Consider the following 21,552-nt stretch of genomic DNA (forward strand, 5'->3'; position numbering starts at 1 on the left):
GTCAGGAGTTAAAATAAAAAATCCCAAAGAAAAAGTAAGCAGGAACGGAGCTGTGTTCCTACTGAGTTTAGAGGGTCAAGCTGCTTTCCCTGCCCTGGCTTCTTCCCAGCCCTTCAGGAATCCTCCCTAGTTTGTTGATTTTATGCAAAAGAAACACCCTTATAAACAAAGGCTTCTATAGTATGTATGTTTATCCTTCTTCAACATGTCTGGGAACCAAAGTCAAATTTCTGTCTGGCTTTTTGTTTCATCCCTCTTGGCAAAAGAAGTTTCTGGAGTCATAGACAATGCTGAGGAACAAGAGTATTAATGTACTTGACACCCTTGACTGAAATGCCACGATCATGTTTGTCAATAAAAAGCAGCTGTCTGAACCAAGCAGTGGTGTATGTTTTGGAAGAATATCTGTTTATTAAGAGAATCATCATAAAGTAACCCTGTATGGAACACAGGAGCTAGGTGGAGAGAGACTAGTCTTTTCTAGGACATTGCTTCCTACTAACCAGTCCCCGAAGGGCTTGCTTTTTTTCTTTCTTAACTTTTATACAGGGACAATGCACAGTTGTACAAGTTATCTTTATCAAAAGAGCTGATGTCCATTTCCCATTTTCTATAAATTCCAACAAAAAGTAAGCCCGAGTGTGCTCACAAAGTGCGCTTAGTCAACATTACTCCTAACATAGAGTTTCAAGGTCTCCCCTCAATTGGTAAAATAAATAAAACCGTACAAGAGGAACACTAAAATATACATTAATACTTTGCTCAATATCACACAATAAGTTAGGTTTTCAGTCACCTTCTCTAGGGCTCTGAGATCCACCATATCCATACTGGTTTCTCAGACTATGTCCACCTGAAGGTTTAAAATACAGAAAATAAGCCAGCCACTGTGGCTTAGGAGTCTCTGGTAGACAATCCCTGGTAGACAATACTGGCTTTCTGAACGCTGGGACTCATGGGCTCGCTGATGTGGCTTTCTGGTGTGCCAGGATCTCCTGGCAGCTCCTGTACACTTCAATCAAGCAGTCCAGCCGGGGCTTGGCACTCTGAATTCCAGAGGGGAGAGATGCAGAGTCAAGGTGAATAAGAGACGGATCAGCGGTGCTGCGTCCACGTGCAACCTTGCTCTCTCCCCCACAACCCGGGGGGGCTGAACGGCACAGGTGTGGGCTTGGAGAGGTGCAAGTTCAGGCCTCACAGGACTTTGCTGGGAGTGATCCCTAACGAGGCCCACAGCCCAGCCTGTGAACTGTGGGAAGCGCTCAAAAGACAGTTTTTAATCTGTCTAAATTTCATGATATCCGCCTAAGAGCAAGAAAGGGGAGTAACAAGGACAGAACCTCTTGGGAAGTGTCACAAGCTGTGAAGCAGCTCTCAGAGACAAGAAGGGCACTTTGATATGTAAATATTGCAAATTATTTTGTATAATGAAATATAATACAATCAAAAGAAAAGCCACAGAATGAGAAAAATGTATGTGGAACGCATATTTAATAAAAGTTGGCTACCTAAAATAAATTCTTACAATGCATAATCAATATGTAGTATCTGCTTGACTAATAGAGGAGATGGATAGTTTAAAACAAGAGAAAATACTGATAGGTAATACTTACAAGGAAATATAAAAGTCTGTTATTTAAAGAGATACAAATTTAGTAACTAAATTCCTTTAACTGTATACTAAACTAAAAAATAGCTTAAACTGCTGTTAGGCAAGACTACATAAAAACAAGCACAAATTCCCAAAAGTACGGTAAAGTTGTCTAATCTCTAGAGCCAAATCTCAAACACTATTATATTAAAATCTATGAAAGTATTCATACGCTTTAATACAATTTTTAGATAAATTCAAAAGAATTTTAGCTTAGCTGCCTTAAATCCTTTGTGAAAAAGGCAGTGAGGCAGAATTAACTGCATACATAATTTACATACCTATAAAATAATTGACTAATTATGTTTGTATAAGTGTTTTTTATAAGAGCAAACCAAAAAATAATCTGGATGTGGTTTTAAAAGCTAGCAAATGATGTGGCTAAATAAAGTGATATGATATAATTATTTAGAATAATAAGTATAATGGCTTTTGTAGATACATGAAAAAATATATATTAAAAAAGCAATTATGGCTGATTCACATTGTTCTATGGCAGAAACCAATTACAACATTGTAAAACAATTATCCTTCAATTAAAAAAAAAAGAGTTAGCTGAAAAAAAAAAAGGAAGACGCCAAAATAGTGTATAGCAGTCTGTATAGATCAGTAACATTTATGTAAAATCATATATCGGGCTTCCCTGGCGACTCAGTGGTAAAGAATCCTGCCAATGCAGGAGATCCAGGTTCCATCCCTGGGTCGGGAAGATCCCCTGGAGAAGGAAATAGGCAACCCACTCCAGTATCTTTGCCTGGGTAATCCCATGGACAGAGGAGCCTAGGGGGCTATAGTCCATGGGGTCTCAAAGAGTTGGACACGACTTAGTGACTAAACAACAAAAACCACACAGTGGCAGACTGCCAGAGTCGAAGCAGGTGAACGGTGATGCGTATGCAGAAGCTGCTATGTATGTATTACTAGCTCTAAAATCTGTATAGGTTCCTAATATTCCTGAAAGCTTTATCTGCCTCAGAAAGGAATTTCTGAAATAACATTCTAATTCTTAGTGAAAATAGCCCTCAGGAATCCTCAAATATTCTTGACAATAGAAGATTACATTCCTACTGAACCGAAGCAGCAGTGGATCTGGGGAGAGAAGGAGTAAGGTAAAGGACTTCTCTGGAGAAAAAACTTAAGAAAAGTCTTCTGTGCTCACCTGGAAGATGGGTACTACTTGGGATATTCCATGTGGTTCCACTGGATCCTTCAGTAAAATGCAGAGGTAGTAAATCACCTTCTGCTGTAAGAAAAATAAACCAAATAGGAGAGATCTAGGTGAAACTCAGTTTTCTTTCTCAAAACTTTTCATAAATAACACTTGATAGCTTCTGAACTGAGAGAGGGGTATATTCTCATTCTTTAGAGGAAAAAAGACAAAACAACAAGAACCAGAGATGATTCTGAAGCTGGGCTAGAAAATAAAGTTGAAATGCTAAGTCCCTACCCATGAAAACCTACTGCATCTCTTTAAGAATAAAGGGCGTATGTTTTCAATACAAGTTTACTTTTATGGTTTAAAGACATGCCAGCCAAAAAGAAAACACTCTAAGTACTAGTACACAGAGCCCTTAAGTTTCATTCCGTGACATCAGTTACTTGCGGTATTAAGACTCAGTTTAGATCCAGACACACCCCATGGGCTGCCTCCTCTAGGGAGGCCTGTTAACATTTACTGATGTAAATACTTACCATGTAAATAGCCTCATTAATGATGACATCCTTCACCTTGCCCATCTCAATGAAGGTGGTGCTTTCTTTGCCTGAGGCATAGGATGAGGTCATCTGGATGCCCAGGGAATCAATGATTAACAGAGTCTCATGATCAATCTTTACAAAATGGAGGTAACCAAGCAGGCCTAAGAGAGTGATGAAGATGGCAGCAGAGAGGATCATGCTGTTCTGAAGAGAGAGCCAGACACAGGCGGTTAAGATTATCAAGTGTTTCTCTGCTGGTTAACAAGTCAACTCCAGACAATGTGAAAAAAACCTTTGTTCTCCGTGAATGGATAGGAAGAACGTGCGTGAAGGAAGAGGAGGCTACTTTTATCTGGGCTCTGCGGAGCTAGGAAAGCACATGATAAGATACATCCAGACAACAAATGGACCCGTCTGGGGAGGAGAGCCTCCCTCAGCAGGATACCCATCACACTGCTCTCCCAGATTTTTCTTCCAAAATTGCAACTTAAGGACTCAGATTTTTTTCTTCTCACCTTTCATCAGTAAAGTATGTAGCAAAATCTCAGACTAAACAGTAATAAATAATAAAATGCTTAGCACAGTGCAGCAGATAATACTCAACAGCTTCCTAATACTCTTGCCAATGACTGGTTCAGAAATGGACCAATGACACAACTCTAGCCAATGACATATGAGGGGAAGTCTGCTGGAGAGCTTTCTAGAAAACTAAGTCCATCTCAAGAAAGAGATCTAAGGAAGAGAAGGCCCCTTCATCCTGAAGTTTTGATGCCCAGAACAAGGCCTCTGCCAAAACTGTGTGGAAGCTGGGCTGAGGGCAGGTAAAGGGTAGATTGGTAAGATGAAAAAACTAATATCAACCGAGCCTCTTATGCCCTGTAGAGTCCTTCTTCATCTTGACTTCTGGTTTTGTTAAATAATAAAGATCTTCCTATTCAGGGCCCTTTTGGTTGTTTTGGGTTATGACTGACTGATATGTTAAGGCTGACTGACTAGCTGAAATGACTAAGAACAGTGTTAAGGGTCCCCGAAATGGTATTTATTTCTTTGATTCTAAGAGCCTTTTAACATTTACAACCTTTTAACATTTCTGAAGTTGACGTGTGTTTTTCTATCGAGGTATGTTTGTTTTCCTTTTTTTTTTCCCCAAAAAGCTATTTAGAAGGATGGCACAGGAAAAAAAAATCATTGATGACCTAGAATCACAAGAGATTCACTAATTTATGGCTGTCATTCCTTGAGGGCAGGAGGTGTTCTACTAATCTTTGTTACTGACAAGATACCCTCTCTGACCTAACTCTAGTCAGACTCTTGTTGAACAATGCAGGCCTTGCTGGCCAAGTTGTAGCAAGACTCTTGCTACGTGAGTTTAGAGAAGACGCTCACCTTGGTTATCTGATCACCCTGGCCTGCCTTCAGCAAGAATCCTGTTGAATCAATTTAGCCAGAATCCCCCATTTACTCCTCATGTTTCCTTTTAGTAATTTTGCATCCATTGACCACTGACCCTGCTCTTTGGCTATAGATTTCTACTGGTCCCTGATGTATTCAGAATTGAACCCAGCCTTCAATACTGAGGTCTCTTTTCTCCCATTGCAATAGTTTCTGAATGAAATCTGTTTTTACTGCTTTAACTACTGACCAGCTCTGGTTTTCCTTCAAAGTACCTTTCTACTTCTTTCTAAATAACACATAGTTAAGAGTTAGATAAGAAGTCTAGAAACTATTTGGGCGTGTGATCTGCTTTTGTCTGGTCCACATTAAGCTAAAACTGGTTTTGTTTTTTTTTTTTACATTTTTTGGAGAGTTGATAAAGAAAATGAAACAGAAGAATCTGAGACAGAAACCTGCAAAGCCTAAAATATTTACTGTTTGGCCTTTTTAAGAAAGAGTTTGCTGACCTCTGTACTAGATAATTATTTGTTAATGAACAAATGGAGGATGGAGAAATCTATGTGCTGGGTCTTTGATGGGCCCAGAAATACCTACTTTGAGTTAATTAAATGTCTAGTACCTAGTACAGTGTCTTGTACATAATGTGAACTGAATAAGCATTATGGAAGAATGGAAAGAGATAAACTTATGTTCTGGCCCTTACAGATTTATTAGAAGCAAGATTAAAATATATAAAATGTTTCTGGAGAATACTATGATATAGAAGTGACTAAGACAGGATTAACAGACAAAGAGAAAAAGCAAGAAAGAGAGAGATTAAAGCGCACAGGAATATCCTATGAAGATTTCTAAGGAAGCAAGATTTAACTTGTGCTGAGGAGGTGGTGATTATTGACAGATATACTTAGCTGAAAAAAGGAAGGGGGAAGAACATTCCAGGTTGGAACAAGTAAGGTAAAAACCTAGAATTCTAATAGAACTGTGAATTAAAAAACTGGGAGGAAAGAAGGAATGAAGAACAAGTATATACTTAGGGGATTTTAATATTTTTAAATTTTTTATTTTATTTTGGAGTATAGTTGATTTATAATGTGTTAGTTTCAGGTGTAGAGCAGAGTGATTCAGTTATACATATTCATATATCTTCACATTTTGAAATTCTTTTCCTATTGAGGTTATTACAAAATATTAAGTAGAGTTCCCTGTGCTATACAGTAGGTCCTTGTTAGTTGCCTATTTTAAATATAGTAGTGTGTATATATCAATCCCAAACTTCCAATTTATCCCTCCTCCCTTCTTTCCCCTATGGTAACCATAAGTTTGTTTTCTAAGTTTGTGAGTCCGTTTCTATTTTGTAGGTAAGTTCATTGGCTTACTTAGGGGGTCTGACCCATATCAGCTTTCCTATAAAGTATTCACTGCCCAAAACTTTATTATCCCTGCATTTTTTATACTTAATTTTTCTTTCTGAAATTCTAACAATCCAATATTGGTTTGGATTGAAGTAAAGCCACATGTTTTAATGAATTTCTCCAACAGATTTCTTCTTATACAAGCTGAGAGTCATTACTCTGATTAATAGTTTTGAATAGGAGGAAAAATAGAAACTCTGGTACACAGAGCCCTTAAGAAGTGCTGCAGTGGAGTTTAAAGGAAGATAAGGTTACTTAGCCCTGGACATTGATGAGGGTTAAGTAGGATATACCAGGATGAGAGCAGCGACCCGGGAGCGGGAATAAAGTACAAGAGCGCAAAGTTCACTCAACGTTAAGAAAGGAAGAGAGCTGTCCAGCAGCGGAATGGCGTCCCCAGAACCAGAGAGTTCCTGCCCTCCAGGCCGCACGACTGTAGGAGGGTCCGACGAGAGCTCTGGGCTCGAGCCTAAGACCCCAAAATCCTTCCAAACCCAAGCCCCGACTCCGAGGCCGGCCTTACCTCACAGAGTGTGAAGAGTCCGTAGGCGGCCAGCCACACGGTGCAGGTGACAGCGGTGAGCGAGCGCAAAGAGATCCGAGGGCAGCTGAGGCAGAACTCTAGGCAGTAAGGGGAGTAGTATCGGCGGTGCAAGGCCAGGCGGCCGCCGCAGATATCTGAGAAGCTTCGCTCGTCCTCCATGGCCGGCTCGCCCGCCCCAGGCCCGGCCTTGCCGCGCCGCTCTAGCGCGCCCTCCAGCGTCCTCTCGCTGGCTCTGGACTCACTTCCCCACCGCGCAGTTGGCCACGCCCCTCCGCTGGCGGCGCGCAGCCGCAGTTCGGCGCGGACTCTTGAGTGGCGAAGGCTCTTGAGGGGTTGTTTTCACGTCTTGCGCGGCCGGAATTCTAAGCGTATATAACCACCGAGATTCGTAGGGGGTGCCAATGCCTGAGCAGACAGATGAAAACCGCTACTGACGTGTTTTCCGCTCGACAAACTGATTTTTATTTCCAAGCTAGAGTACGCCCCCAGGAGGCAGTCAGCAGGTATTCGTTCATAACACTCATTTATTCATTCATTCCGGTGCCAGGCCGTTTTAAGTGCTGAAGGTACAGAGGTGAACAGGATCGACAAGGTCCTTGGCTTCAAGCAGCTTCCATCCTATTGAGAAACAATATAGAAATAATTGCAGGGAGTGTTGCAGTAATATGACCTGCAGGGGTGGCTTGGGGAGTCAGGAAGGTCTCAGAGAAAATATACCAGAGCTGCAAGGATATGGAACTGGACTGGTCTCTGGGAACTCTGGAGGAAGAATTTGCCAGAAAGGAGGGCCAGAAAAGACAAAGCCCCCGAGGATGAAACAGGATTGGCTGTTGGAGGAATCAGGTCAGAGAGGCGAATGCGAGGGAAATGCAGTTGGAAGTTAGGGAAGTAGGTAGGGGTCAGATCCAGAAGAGTCTTGTAGGGCCTGGTACGGAGTCTGGATTTCATTGCCTAGTTTTCTCTCCCAGACCACTAAGTGGAGCACTGAGTAGGCAGACAAGTCCTGGCTGGAAGGGTTAGCAAGAGTGGAGGATGCAGAAGGTATGGATAAATAAAATTATTAAACTCATGAGTAATAGAGACTTGTGGGATTCCCTTTTCTTTTTTATTTGGAATGTGGCCCAAGAGTGCCTGTGTGGCCCGTTAAGAGAATTATGGTGCTTCAGCCCTGAGGCAGCATCGTGTATTAAAGAATTTGTATATAAAAATGAGTGGTACAAAGGTCTCATCAGCTTGTGCCCTGATGAAAGTCAGGTTCGGTTTCTCCATCTTCATCCAGGATTTTGTTTTCTTCGAGCATTATTTTGTTTTTCCAACTTTATTTCTGTATACTGAATCTTACCAAGCAGTACACCCCTTTCGTTTTTGTAAATATCATGTGATGTCTTTTATAATGGTAAAAGTGATGTTTGCTTATTATGGAAAATTTGAACAATATAGAAAAGAAGAGGGACTTCCCTGGTAGTCTAGTGGCTGACTCTGTGCTCCCAAAGCAGAGGGCCTGGCTTCGATCCCTGGTCAGGGAACTAGATCCCACATGCCACAACTAAAGATCCTGCATGCCGCAACAAAGATTGAAGATTATGCACGTGTACAACTAAGACCCAGCTTAGTCAAATAAATTTTTTAAAAAATCGTTACCATACATGGTTATGAAAAATAAGAAAAATTTAAAACATCCATATTTCTACTACTCAGAGATAAACACCGTCGATGTTTTGGGGAACCCACTAGTCCTGGAGTTCTTAACTTGCACACCATAGATAAAATCAGAGTTTTATCTTTAGTTTCATTAACTTCTAATTGAAATTTAACATTTCTTTTGATTATTAAGTAGGCAACAAACCAATTAGTATTAGCAATACTTGTGATTTTTATCACTGATAGAAACCACAGATATTTTCATCTCATAATAATCTCAAAATGTCATTTCCACTCATTACTTGAAAATTTCTGCAGTAATTATTAGACCAACTACTAGATCTCCTTATTTAATGTGTCAATAGAGACACATATTACCATAAGACATTTTTTAGAATATTCTGATAACTATTTTCATTCACTTTTGTTTGAAATCCTATGTATTCATTTACAAACATTATTGTGATAAGGGGTCCATTAGGTTTATTAGATTTCCAAAGTATCTGTGATAACAAAAATAGTGAAGAACCTGTGCAGGCTCAGAAGTTTCACCACTCTAGAGTCATAGAAAAAAGACACCTAAATGTATTCAAAGTACTTAATTTTTTGAATATTAAATTATTATATTAAATATTAAATTCTAGGGACAAATAGTATGATAATGTAATTCCACAATCTTTATAATCACTTTGCTCTATCAGATCAGCATCTTAATTTGCTTATCTACAGTAGAAATTGAAATCTATATATTTGCCATTTGCTTAGATGCTGCCTGGGATATGAAGTGACAAGACCTCACGACCATATCCCTAAAGACAGCAACGAGTGATTTTTTTTTTTTTTTTAGCTCTCAATGTTGGACTTCAAAGTATTCATCAGCCTTAAAAGTTCGGTGGAGGGGACTTCCCTGGTGGTCCAGAGGTTGAGACTGTGCTCTGAATGCAGAGGGTCCAGGTTCAATCCTTGGTCAGGGATCCAGAACCCACATTTCCCAACTAAGAATTTATATGCCATAACTAAGTTCTGGTGCAGCCAAATAAATAAATAAAACTAAATAAATATTAAAAATTTTTTAAAGGTCGATGGGATATAACAGCAAGGAAGGGTGGGCTGACGAAAAGAATTCAAACTTAGCAATTAGCAAGTTTCTCCATGGAATTTTATTAATGATATCTTTTTGCAGGGTCACTAAAGGAGTCTCACAACTAATTCCCTAGTGAATTTAGTTGTGGAGAAGCAGAGAAAGGAGGTATGAGAAACGCGTACTCTGTATATGTCACGGCACTAACTGCTACTAAAATCAAATGTCAGTAGCATAACAATAAATGTTTGTTTATTGTCTGTCTGTAGTTCCATTTAAGTGCTTCTAGTCAAATAACTCGTCATTTCTGCCTAGTGGTAACTCAGAGACCCATGCACCTTCTATTTAGTGGCTTCACAATCCCTTGGGGCTTCATCAAGTTCCCTTCCATTGGATCCTCTGCATCCAACAGATAAGGGGGCAAGCATAGAGTATCATTCCTGGGAAGGTTTATATGGCCAAGTCTTTGACCCACAGAACTCATAAACATGGATATGCATAACTTCAAAGGAGGCCGGGAAATACTGTCTAACAGTATGCCAAGTGGTGAAAGAAAAATGATTTGGTGAACAACTGGCCAGTCTTTGCTACACTTTCCAAAGAGTTCTGGCTACAAGAACTAGGAAATATATTTGAGTGAATTGAGCATTGTGGTGGCAATATACAGAATTAATCGGACCTACTTTTGATAAAATGGGTACTTACTTTAACTGCTGAAGTTCTTGGAAGCTGAGTATTTATGAATAGTAAGAAAAAATATCTAGCCAAAGAATTCAGATAACTTTTTATTTTTATGGCCCATGCTAGATTCCTTTTTCTTTGGCTGCGAGGGGTCTTTTCTGTGACACTAGGGCGCTCTCTAGTTGTGAGGAACAGGCTCTCAAGTGTGTGGGCTCAGTTGCTGCAGCACGCACCTGGGATCTTGGTTCCCCGACCAGAGATTAAACCTGCATCCACTGCATTGGAAAGCGGATTCCCAACCACTGGACCACCAGGGAAATCCCCATGCTAGATTCTTAAAACCTTTCTATAGAGCTTTCTTTTAGTATTTACTTACACTTATTGATGGCATAGTTTTTCTAAGACTACTGTCTTATTCTGTAGTTTTTATTGTTTTTTCTTCTTATGTTATAGCATTAATGATTATTGCTACTGTGTTAACTGAGAGTAGGCTTAATTTAGGACCACTTACTCATACGGGAGAAAAAGAAGAGGCCCATCTAAATGAAAAGAAATTCCAAATAAATAGGGTTTTAAAAAGATAAATATTGAAATTATACCTCAGTTTTTAAAAAGCCAACTAAAAGAACTTAAAAAAACTTGTTTCAATTTTGTGAAATTGATCAAAGAAGAATTTACTTTGCATAAAAAAAGGTAAATAAAACACACTTCATCCTGTTCAGAATTTCATTTTGGTTTATCTATGTAGTACGGTAATAATAATAAGCCATTGAAGAAAGTAGGGAAAACCGCTAGACCATTAAGTATGACCTAAATCAAATCCCTTATGATTATACAGTGGAAGTGAGAAATAGATTTAAGGGCCTAGATCTGACAGATAGAGTGCCTGATGAACTATGGAATGAGGTTCGTGACATTGTACAGGAGACAGGGATCAAGACCATCCCCATGGAAAAGAAATGCAAAAAAGCAAAATGGCTGTCTGGGGAGGCGTTACAAATAGCTGTGAAAAGAAGAGAGGCGAAAAGCAAAGGAGAAAAGGAAAGACATAAGCATCTGAATGCAGAGTTCCAGAGAATAGCAAGAAGAGATAAGAAAGCCTTCTTCAGCGATCAATGCAAAGAAATAGAGGAAAAGAACAGAATGGGAAAGACTAGAGATCTCTTCAAGAAAATTAGAGATACCAAGGGAACATTTCATGCAAAGATGGGCTCGATAAAGGACACAAATGGTATGGACCTAACAGAAGCAGAAGATATTAAGAAGCGGTGGCAAGAATACATGGAAGAACTGTACAAAAAAGATCTTCACGACCCAGATAATCATGATGATGTGATCACTAATCTAGAGCCAGACATCTTGGAATGTGAAGTCAAGTGGGCCTTAGAAAGCATCACTACGAACAAAGCTAGTAGAGGTGATGGAATTCCAGTTGAGCTGTTTCAAATCTTGAAAGATGATGCTGTGAAAGTGCTGCACTCAATATGCCAGCAAATTTGGAAAACTCAGCAGTGACCACAAGACTGGAAAAGGTCAGTTTTCATTCCAATTCCAAAGAAAGGAAATGCAAAAGAATGCTCAAACTACCACACAATTGCATTCATCTCACATGCTAGTAAAGTAATGCTCAAAATTTTCCAAGCCAGGCTTCAGCAATACGTGAACCGTGAACTCCCTGATGTTCAAGCTGGTTTTAGAAAAGGCAGAGGAACCAGAGATCAAATTGCCAACATCCGCTGGATCATGGAAAAAGCAAGAGAGTTCCAGAAAAACATCTATTTCTGCTTTATTGACTATGCCAAAGCCTTTGACTGTGTGGATCAAAATAAACTGTGGAAAATTCTGAAAGAGATTGGAATACCAGACCACCTAACCTGCCTCTTGAGAAACCTGTATGCAGGTCAGGAAGCAACAGTTAGAACTGGACATGGAACAACAGACTGGTTCCAAATAGGAAACGGAGTACGTCAAGGCTGTATATTGTCACCCTGCTTATTTAACTTCTATGCAGAGTACATCATGAGAAACGCTGGACTGGAAGAAACACAAGCTGGAATCAAGATTGCTGGGAGAAATATCAATAACCTCAGATATGCAGATGACACCACCCTTATGGCAGAAAGTGAAGAGGAGCTAAAAAGCTTCTTGATGAAAGTGAAAGAGGAGAGTGAAAAAGTTGGCTTAAAGCTCAACATTCAGAAAACAAAGATCATGGCATCCGGTCCCATCACTTCATGGGAAATAGATGGAGAAACAGTAGAAACAGTATCAGACTTTATTTTTTGGGGGCTCCAAAATCACTGCAGATGGTGACTGCAGCCGTGAAATTAAAAGACGCTTACTCCTTGGAAGAAAAGTTATGACCAACCTAGGTAGTATATTCAAAAGCAGAGACATTACTTTGCCGACTAAGGTCCGTCTAGTCAAGGCTATGGTTTTTCCTGTGGTCATGTGTGGATGTGAGAGTTGGACTGTGAAGAAGGCTGAGTGACAAAGAATTGATGCTTTTGAACTGTGGTGTTGGAGAAGACTCTTGAGAGTCCCTTGGACTGCAAGGAGATCCAACCAGTCCATTCTGAAGATCAACCCTGGGATTTCTTTGGAAGGAATGATGCTAAAGCTGAAGCTCCAGTACTTTGGCCACCTCATGGGAAGAGTTGACTCATTGGGAAAGACTCTGATGCTGGGAGGGATTGGGGGCAGGAGGAGAAGGGGACCACCGAGGATGAGATGGCTGGATGGCATCACGGACTCGACGGACGTGAGTCTGAGTGAGCTCCGGGAGATGGTGATGGACAGGGAGGCCTGGCGTGCTGCGATTCATGGGGTCGCAAAGAGTCGGACACGACTGAGCGACTGAACTGAACTGAACTGATGTAGTATGGATATGCCTCTCTCTATAGATTTTTTTAGTGCGATTTCTCTTGGTGCTACATTACATATATGACACTGTTTTCGAAAAAACTCTTACACTACTACCACACACATAACACTTCTGACATCAAATGCTGGGGAGGGGGGTCCCACACCAAGGACAGTAATTCTCTGTGACACCAGTTTTCAGACTCCATTATGTTCTGTTCTCTTGTTTTTCCTTGTGCCAGCATCAACCTGTCTTATTACTTTACAGTAGGCATTGAGTTCTCATAGTGTTAAGTCTTTCAACTGTGATATTTTACTTCAAGACTGTTGGCTCTTCTAGGTTCTTTGTATTTTCACCAAAACTTTTGCTTGGATTGCATCTATCAATCAATTTAGGGAGAACTGACATCTTGTTTTTTTTTTAACTGAGGTATAGTTGACTTACAATATACAAGTTTCAGGTGTACAACATAGTGATTCATAGTTTTTCAAGATTATATTCTATTTATAGTTATTATAAAGTATTGGCTATATTCCCTGTGCTGTACAATGTATTCTTGTAGCTAATTTTTTTGCTTTTGCTTTTTTTTTTTTTTACTTTTATTTTGCTTATTTATTTTTTATCATCTTACTTATGTTAAGATTTCTAGGTCATGAACCTGGTACTGTATATATCTGCTTATAGGTCTTCTCTACTTTCTCTTAGCGGTCTTCTGCAGTTGTCTTGTACATCTTTCATCACACTTATTTCTAGGTATTTGGTGCTTTTTTATACTCTTACAAATAATATATATTTTAAAATTTTTATTACCTGCTTATTTTCCCAAAAATATCAAAATTGAAAATTGAAATATTATTAAAGAAAATTGAAATTGAAATATTATAAAAGAAAATATATTCCTAACCTTGTCACCTAAACAAGTTTTCATTTCTCAAGCATTTGAGTTCTTTTGTTTTAATGTTTTTAACTATTGTAAAGATGATGTAATATAGAACATTTGTGAATGAGAGAAAAAAATTACACAAATCCTAAAGACCTTTCAGTTTTACATATTACTTTTCCATCATTCTCTCTTAGTTTCTGCACTTTAAAATATTATTGTAGTGATAGAATACACACCATTTTGTAATGTTAAAATATAAACTGAGGCATTAAAAAAAAAAAAAGAGTGTATTTGAGAAAAAAATCGATTCAAATAGGGCAGTACCAAGCCAGAAGTGAGTAAGAGCTCTCATTCCATTGACAGGCACTAGGGAAAAGACTTCTATAGAAAAGTTGTTCTTGCTGTTTGGTTGCTAAGTAGTGTCTGACTCTTTTGCAACCCCATGAACTACAGCCTGCCAGGCTTCTCTGTCAATGGGATTTCCCAGGCAAGAATACTGGAGTGGGTTGCCATTTCCTTCTCCAAGGGATCTTCCTGACACAGGGATCCAACCCACGTCTCCTGCATTGCCGGTGGATTCTTTGCCACTGAGCCACCAGGGAAACCCTTATAGAGAAAAGGTGGAAACAAAACAAGGAAATCATCTGATTAGCTATAGAATAAGGTTGTAGTATTTGGAAAGCCTGGTTGGCCATTTGTGATTGGTTGTCCTTAGGTTTAAATTCCTTAACTTTGAGGCATTTATAGGTTTTTTGGTTTGCTTATGTAGGCAGCAAAAGTATTAGAATCAACTCAGTGTAATTTATTTAACAATAATTAAAAATGAATGTTTTGGCAAACATTTTCCATATTTCTATAGAATTTATGAATACATTTAAAATAGCTACATAGAGTTCCAGCCTGTTAACCTACCATAACTTACTTCATACCCCCCTGTTGTTTTCTTGCTCAGTGAAAATGGCTAGTAACTATTTCAGATAAGGAAGAAAGACAGTGGGAAAATATAGACAACTAGAAAGGGAAAATAGATGCACAGAAATAGAAGGAAACCTGCAGAAAGGGATACAGCATAGAAAGCAGAGGGTTTTTTTCTTGGAGTCATATCTCCACCTTGTGGTACTTTAGGATAGTAATGCTTAATGTTTTCAATTTAAATCAAAGAACACAATGGCCATTTTGTGTGTATGGGGCGGGGGGGGGGGGGGGGAGGGGTGGTTTCTCTCACCCCTGAAACATCAAGTGACTGTATATCCTTGAACACTAAAGAGTTTTAAATGGAGTAAACCAAATGTGGAAAAGTTTAGTTAAAATGATGGATCTAGTTGGAAGGACATGGGCTTGAGAAACAGGTTCAGACAGACCATTATATTTGCAGCTCGATTTCAAGTGATGGGTATCAATGACTTCTTTAAGTCATTGATGAAGCCACAACTGATGAAGCCACAACTATGTAGCCTAGGAAGTTGTTACCTTCGTGTGAAAATGATTCTGAAGATTTAAAAGGAAAAGTGAAGAAAAAAAAAGGCTGGTTAAAGAAAGTCTTGCCATTCAGTGTGGTAGGTGGAGCAGCTGTATGGACATCCCATAAGAGCATGTTAGAAGTGCAGATTCTTGGGTCTCTTTCTGGCTTACTTTACTCGTATAATAGGCTCCAGTTTCATCCATCTCATTACAAATTATTCAAATGTATTCTTTTTAATGGCTGAGTAATAATCCATTGTGTATATGTACCACAGCGCTCTTATCCTTTCATCTGCTGATGGACATCTAGGTTGCTTCCATGTCCTGGCTATTATAAACAGTGCTGCGATGAGCCCTAGGGCACATGTGTCTCTTTCGATTCTGGTTTCCTCAGTGTGTATGCCCAGCAGTGGGATTGCTGGGTCATTTATTGACTATGCCAAAGCCTTTGACTGTGTGGATCACAATAAACTGTGGAAAATTCTGAAAGAGATGGGAATACCAGACCACCTAACCTGCCTCTTGAGAAACCTGTATGCAGGTCAGGAAGCAACAGTTAGAACTGGACATGGAACAACAGACTGGTTTCAAATAGGAAAAGGAGTACGTCAAGGCTGTATATTGTCACCCTGCTTATTTAACTTCTATGCAGAGTACATCATGAGAAACACTGGACTGGAAGAAACACAAGCTGGAATCAAGATTGCTGGGAGAAATATCAATAACCTCAGATATGCAGATGACACCACCCTTATGGCAGAAAGCGAAGAGGAACTAAAAAACCTCTTGATGAAAGTGAAAGAGGAGAGTGAAAAAGTTGGCTTAAAGCTCAACATTCAGAAAACGAAGATCATGGCATCCGGTCTCCATGGGAAATAGATGGGGAAACAGTGGAAACAGTGTCAGACTTTATTTTTGGGGGGCTCCAAAATCACTGCAGATGGTGACTGCAGCCATGAAATTAAAAGACACTTACTCCTTGGAAGGAAAGTTATGACCAACCTAGATAGCATATTCAAAAGCAGAGACATTACTTTGCCGACTAAGGTCCGTCTAGTCAAGGCTATGGTTTTTCCTGTGGTCATGTGTGGATGTGAGAGTTGGACTGTGAAGAAGGCTGAGCGCCGAAGAATTGATGTTTTTGAACTGTGGTGTTGGAGAAAACTCTTGAGAGTCCCTTGGACTGTGAGGCGATCCAACCAGTCCATTCTGAAGGAGATCAACCCTGGGATTTCTTTGGAAGGAATAATGCTGAAGCTGAAACTCCAGTACTTTGGCCACCTCATGAGAGGAGTTGACTCATTGGAAAAGACTCTGATGCTGGGAGGGATTGGGGGCAGGAGGAGAAGGGGACGACAGAGGATGAGATGGCTGGTGGCATCACGGACTCGATGGACGTGAGTCTGAGTGAACTCCGGGAGTTGGTGATAGACAGGGAGGCCTGGCGTGCTGCGATTCATGGGGTTGCAAAGAGTCGGACATGACTGAGCGACTGAACTGAACTGAAGGCAGTTCTATTTCCAGTTTTTCAAGGAATCTCCACACTGTTCTCCATAGTGGCTGTACTAGTTTGCATTCCCACCAACAGTGTAAGAGGGTTCCCTTTTCTCCATACCCTCTCCAGCATTTATTGCTTGCAGACTTTTGGATTGTAGGCATTCTGACTGGTGTGAAATGGTACCTCATTGTGATCTTGATTTGCATTTCTCTGATAATGAGTGATGTTGAGCATCTTTTTCTGTGCTTGTTAGCCATCTGTATGTCTTCTTTGGAGAAATGTCTATTTAGCTCTTTGGCCCATTTTTTGATTGGGTCGTTTATTTTTCTGGAATTGAGCTGCAGGAGTTGCTTGTATATTTTTGAGATTAGTTGTTTGTCAGTTGCTTCATTTGCTATTATTTTCTCCCATTCTGAAGGCTGTCTTTTCACCTTGCTTACAGTTTCCTTTGCTGTGCAGAAGCTTTTAATTTCAATTAGATCCCATTTGTTTATTTTTGCTTTTATTTCCAGTATTCTGGGAGGTGGGTCATAGAGGATCCTGCTGTGATTTATGTCGAAGAGTGTTTTGCCTATGTTCTCCTCTAGGAGTTTTATAGTTTCTGGTCTTACATTTAGACCTTTAATCCATTTTGAGTTTGTGTATGGTGTTAGAAAGTGTTCTAGTTTCATTCTTTTACAAGTGGTTGACCAGTTTTCCCAGCACCACTTGTTAAAGAGATTGTCTTTACTCCATTGTATATTCTTGCCTCCTTTGTCAAAGATAAGGTGTCCGTAGGTGTATGGATTTATCTCTGGGCTTTCTATTTTGTTCCATTGATCTATATTTCTGTCTTTGTGCTAGTACCATGCTGTCTTGATGACTGTGGCTTTGTAGTAGAACCTGAAGTCAGGCAGGTTGATTCCTCCAGTTCCATTCTTCTTTCTCAAGATTCTTTTGGCTATTTGAGGCTTTTTGTATTTCCATACAAATTGTGAAATTATTTGTTCTAGCTCTGTGAAAAATACCGTTGGTAGCTTGATAGGGATTGCATTGAATCTATAGATTGTTTCGGGTAGTATACTCATTTTCACTATATTGATTCTTCTGATCCATGAACATGGTATATTTCTCCATCTATTAGTGTCCTCTTTGATTTCTTTCACCAGTGTTTTATAGTTTTCTATATATAGGTCTTTAGTTTCTTTAGGTAGATGTATTCCTAAGTATTTTATTCTTTTTGTTGCAATGGTTAATGGAATTGTTTCCTTAATCTCTTTTTCTGTTTTCTCATTATTAGTGTGTAGGAATGCAAGGGATTTCTGTGTGTTGATTTTATATCCTGCAGCTTTACTATATTCATTGATTAGCTCTAGTAATTTTCTGGTGGAGTCGTTAGGGTTTTCTATGTAGAGGATCATGTCATCTGCAAACAGTGAGAGTTTTACTTCTTCTTTTCCAATTTGGATTCCTTTTATTTCTTTTTCTGCTCTGATTGCTGTGGCCAAAACTTCCAGAACTATGTTGAATAGTAGCAGTGAAAGTGGGCACCCTTGTCTTGTTCCTGACTTTAGGGGAAATGCTTTCAATTTTTCACCATTGAGGATAATGTTTGCTGTGGGTTTGTCATATATAGCTTTTATTATGTTGAAGTATGTTCCTTCTATTCCTGCTTTCTGGAGAGTTTTTATCATAAATGGGTGTTGAATTTTGTCAAAGGCTTTCTCTGCATCTATTGATATAATCATATGGCTTTTATTTTTCATTTTGTTAATGTGGTGTATTACATTGATTGATTTGTGGATATTGAAGAATCCTTGCATCCCTGGGATAAAGCCCACTTGGTCATGGTGTATGATCTCTTTAATGTGTTGTTGGATTCTAATTGCTAGAATTTTGCTAAGGATTTTTGCATATATGTTCATCAGTGATATTGGCCTGTAGTTTTCCTTTTTTGTGGCATCTTTGTCAGGTTTTGGTATTAGAGTGATGGTGGCCTCATAGAATGAGTTTGGAATTTTACCTTCCTCTGCAATTTTCTGGAAGAGTTTGAGTAGGATAGGTGTTAGCTCTTCTCTAAATTTTTGGTAGAATTCAGCTGTGAAGCCGTCTGGACCTGGGCTTTTGTTGGGTCTCACCGTAGATCTCTGTGTGTGTGTGTGTGTGTGCACGCACACACATGCACGCTCAGTTGTGTCTGACTCTTTTGCGACCCCATGGACTGTAGCCCGCCAGTCTTCTCTGTACATGGAATTCTCCAGACAAGAATACTAGAGTGGGTTGCCTTTTCCTCCTCCAGGGGATCTTCCCAACCTAGGGATTGAACCCCATCTCCTGCATCTCCTGATTGGCCAGCTGATTCTTTACCACTGTGCTACCTGGAAATCCTCTCCCACCCCCGCCCAGAGGCCTACAGACTCAGAATCTGAGCTTAACAGGATTCTTAGGTGATCTGCTTACACATTAAAGTTTGAGAAGCACTGAAAGATCTAACTCCTCATACTTGATTCTCTATCTTGACTGCATATTAGAACCACCAGGGGAGCTTTCAAAACTCTATTGTCTGGGTCCATCTCTAATAACTAATGAGTGGGGGTGGGGGGGGGTGGAGGGAGGATAGGGACTTGAGTATTTCTTAAAAAGGTCCCTGCTGTTGCTGCTAAGTCACTTCAGTCGTGTCGGACTCTGTGCGACCCCATAGACGGCAGCCCACCAGGCTCCGAAGTCCCTGGGATTCTCCAGGCAAGAATACTGAAGTGGGTTGCCATTTCCTTCTCCAATGCATGAAAGTGAACAGTGAAAGTGAAGTCACTCAGTTGTGTCCGATTCTTCGAGATCCCATGGACTGCAGACTACCAGGCTCCTCTGTCCATGGGATTTTCCAGGCAAGAGTACTGGAGTGGATTGCTATTGCCTTCTCCAAAAAAGGTCCCTAGGTTCTTTTTATCAGCTGCAAGGGTTGAAAACTGCTGGGAGAAATATATTCCTCTGCCATTTTAAGTTCAAGTGGTGGGGGGGCTTGCAAATTAACTGACAAGAGATTAACAGGAAGAAAGGAAGTTACTCAGTAAGAGTAACTCACTGAATAGCCAGAGTAAAGCTATATACACCAACTTAACAAACGAAGAAGTGGGGAGGACTTCATACTTCAAAGTATGGAAAATTCTGTTTGGCTTTTTGATGTCAATAGGCAGCCGGTTCCCTCTTCGGTGTTAAAGGTCAGTCATTTCCCAATCAGGAAAATCCCTCAGTGGAGTGAGGGCTGGGAGTCAATGGCAACTGTGTTTTCAGGAGGCTCTCCTTAAGTTTTTTTTAAATGTTCTTTTTATGGCTCATATCAGATATTATTAAAATAATTTTCATACAACTTTGGTGGTCTCTTCATCTTTTTTTAAAAAAAACACACACAATCCTTCTTTTAAATTTTATTTATATTTGGCTGTTCTGGGTCTTCTTGCTGCTCTTGCGGCAAGCAGGAGCTACTCTCTAGTTGTGGTACGCAGGCTTCTCACTGCAGCGGCTTCTCTGCTTGTAGAGTCCAGGCTCTATGGTGTGGGCTCAGTAGTTCTGGCATAAGGGCTTAGCATTCTTCCAGCATGGCATGTGGAATCTTCCAGGAACAGGGATTGAACCTGAGTCCCCTGTGTGGGCAGGCAGATTCTTAACCACTGGACCACCAGGGAAGTCCGTATTCATTCTTTTAGAACTATCATTCTAGCACCACCATTCTGTTACTCTTAAGTTAAGTCGCTCAGTCGTGTCTGACTCTTTGTGACCCCATGGGCTGTAGCCCACCAGGCTCCTCCGTCCATGGGATTCTCCAGGCAAGAATACTGGAGTGGGTTGCTATTTCCTTCTCCAGGGGATCTTTCCGGCCCAGGGATCGAACCCAGGTCTCCCGTATTAGAGGCAGACGCTTTAACCTCTGTTACTCTATAATATATATTGTATATATTTTATTCTAGTACACTATCCTCCACCTCACCCAGGCTTAAAACCTCTCCTAAACTGCAGCTCAGTACCCCGTATTTCATTTGCTCCTTACTTTTAACCTCTGTCCCTCACCTCCCTGACTGCACTGGTTGACAAAGTTCTCCCGCATACATACTCTCTACCACATTACCTTATGTTATTTATCACACATGTTTTATTTATCATGCAAATCAATACCTATAATTCTATGTCTCAAGGAGAGCTTGGACTCTTTATCACTATACCCCCAGATCCTAGAACACTATCTGATAAATAGTGGGAGCCCAAATATTTATTGAGTTTCTCCTTCCACTTCTATCACTGAAGTTCCAAACACCCTACAGATTCCTCCTGGAAAATCCTTAAGCTCAGCTTCAGCACCAGTTCCATGAGTTCTTCCCTGCCCCATATAAGAGTGGTAATTACATCCTCAGAACTTTCATAGCGTAAAGAGACATAACTTCTTTTAATTTTTTTAAGCTTTTATTTTGTATTGGGGTATAGTCAACTGAGCGACTTCACTTTCACTTTTCACTTTCATGCATTGGAGAAGGAAATGGCAACCCACTCCAGTGTTCTTGCCTGGAGAATCCCAGGGATGGGGAGCCTGGTAGGCTGCCGTCTATGGGGTCACACAGAGTCGGACATGACTGAAGTGACTTAGCAGCAGCATAGTCAATTAACAATGTTGTGATAGTTTCGGGTGAACAATGAAGATATGCAGCCATACATATACATGTATCCATTCTCCCTCAAACTCCCCTCCCATCCAGGCTGCCATATAACATTGAGA

The 21,552-nt window shown here is 40.1% G+C and overlaps 1 protein-coding gene across 4 annotated transcripts; it reads right to left on the reverse strand.

The window, feature by feature from the left end:
- Positions 1-389: 389 nt before the first annotated feature.
- On the reverse strand, positions 390-6,881 carry PIGH (phosphatidylinositol glycan anchor biosynthesis class H). Of its 4 annotated transcripts, none has more exons than XM_052646935.1 (4): positions 6,680-6,881; positions 3,344-3,553; positions 2,811-2,891; positions 390-1,046 (listed from the first exon to the last, which is right to left on the reverse strand). In XM_052646935.1, exons 1-4 carry the CDS (start codon positions 6,857-6,859, stop codon positions 954-956), a joined length of 564 nt encoding a protein of 187 aa, XP_052502895.1. In that variant the 5' UTR covers positions 6,860-6,881; the 3' UTR covers positions 390-953. The 4 variants fall into 4 exon arrangements, with proteins under 4 accessions (XP_052502895.1, XP_052502892.1, XP_052502894.1 ...); XM_052646932.1 differs by having other exon boundaries at positions 390-1,305; XM_052646934.1 differs by having other exon boundaries at positions 2,811-2,894.
- Positions 6,882-21,552: the final 14,671 nt, after the last annotated feature.

The sequence above is a fragment of the Budorcas taxicolor genome, chromosome 10, assembly GCF_023091745.1.
Source record: "Budorcas taxicolor isolate Tak-1 chromosome 10, Takin1.1, whole genome shotgun sequence".
Taxonomy (NCBI): domain Eukaryota; kingdom Metazoa; phylum Chordata; class Mammalia; order Artiodactyla; family Bovidae; genus Budorcas; species Budorcas taxicolor.

What these genes read in the sequence shown, in the direction of transcription:
- PIGH (XM_052646931.1), bottom strand. Translation starts at nt 6,859, where the DNA reads ATGGAGGACGAGCGAAGCTTCTCAGATATCTGCGGCGGCCGCCTGGCC. An exon ending in GACTCTTCACACTCTGTGAG is followed by an intron (nt 3,554 to 6,679) that starts GTAAGGCCGGCC and finishes CTCTCTCTTCAG; the next exon opens with AACAGCATGATCCTCTCTGC. An exon ending in TTAATGAGGCTATTTACATG is followed by an intron (nt 2,895 to 3,343) that starts GTAAGTATTTAC and finishes TTTTTCTTACAG; the next exon opens with CAGAAGGTGATTTACTACCT.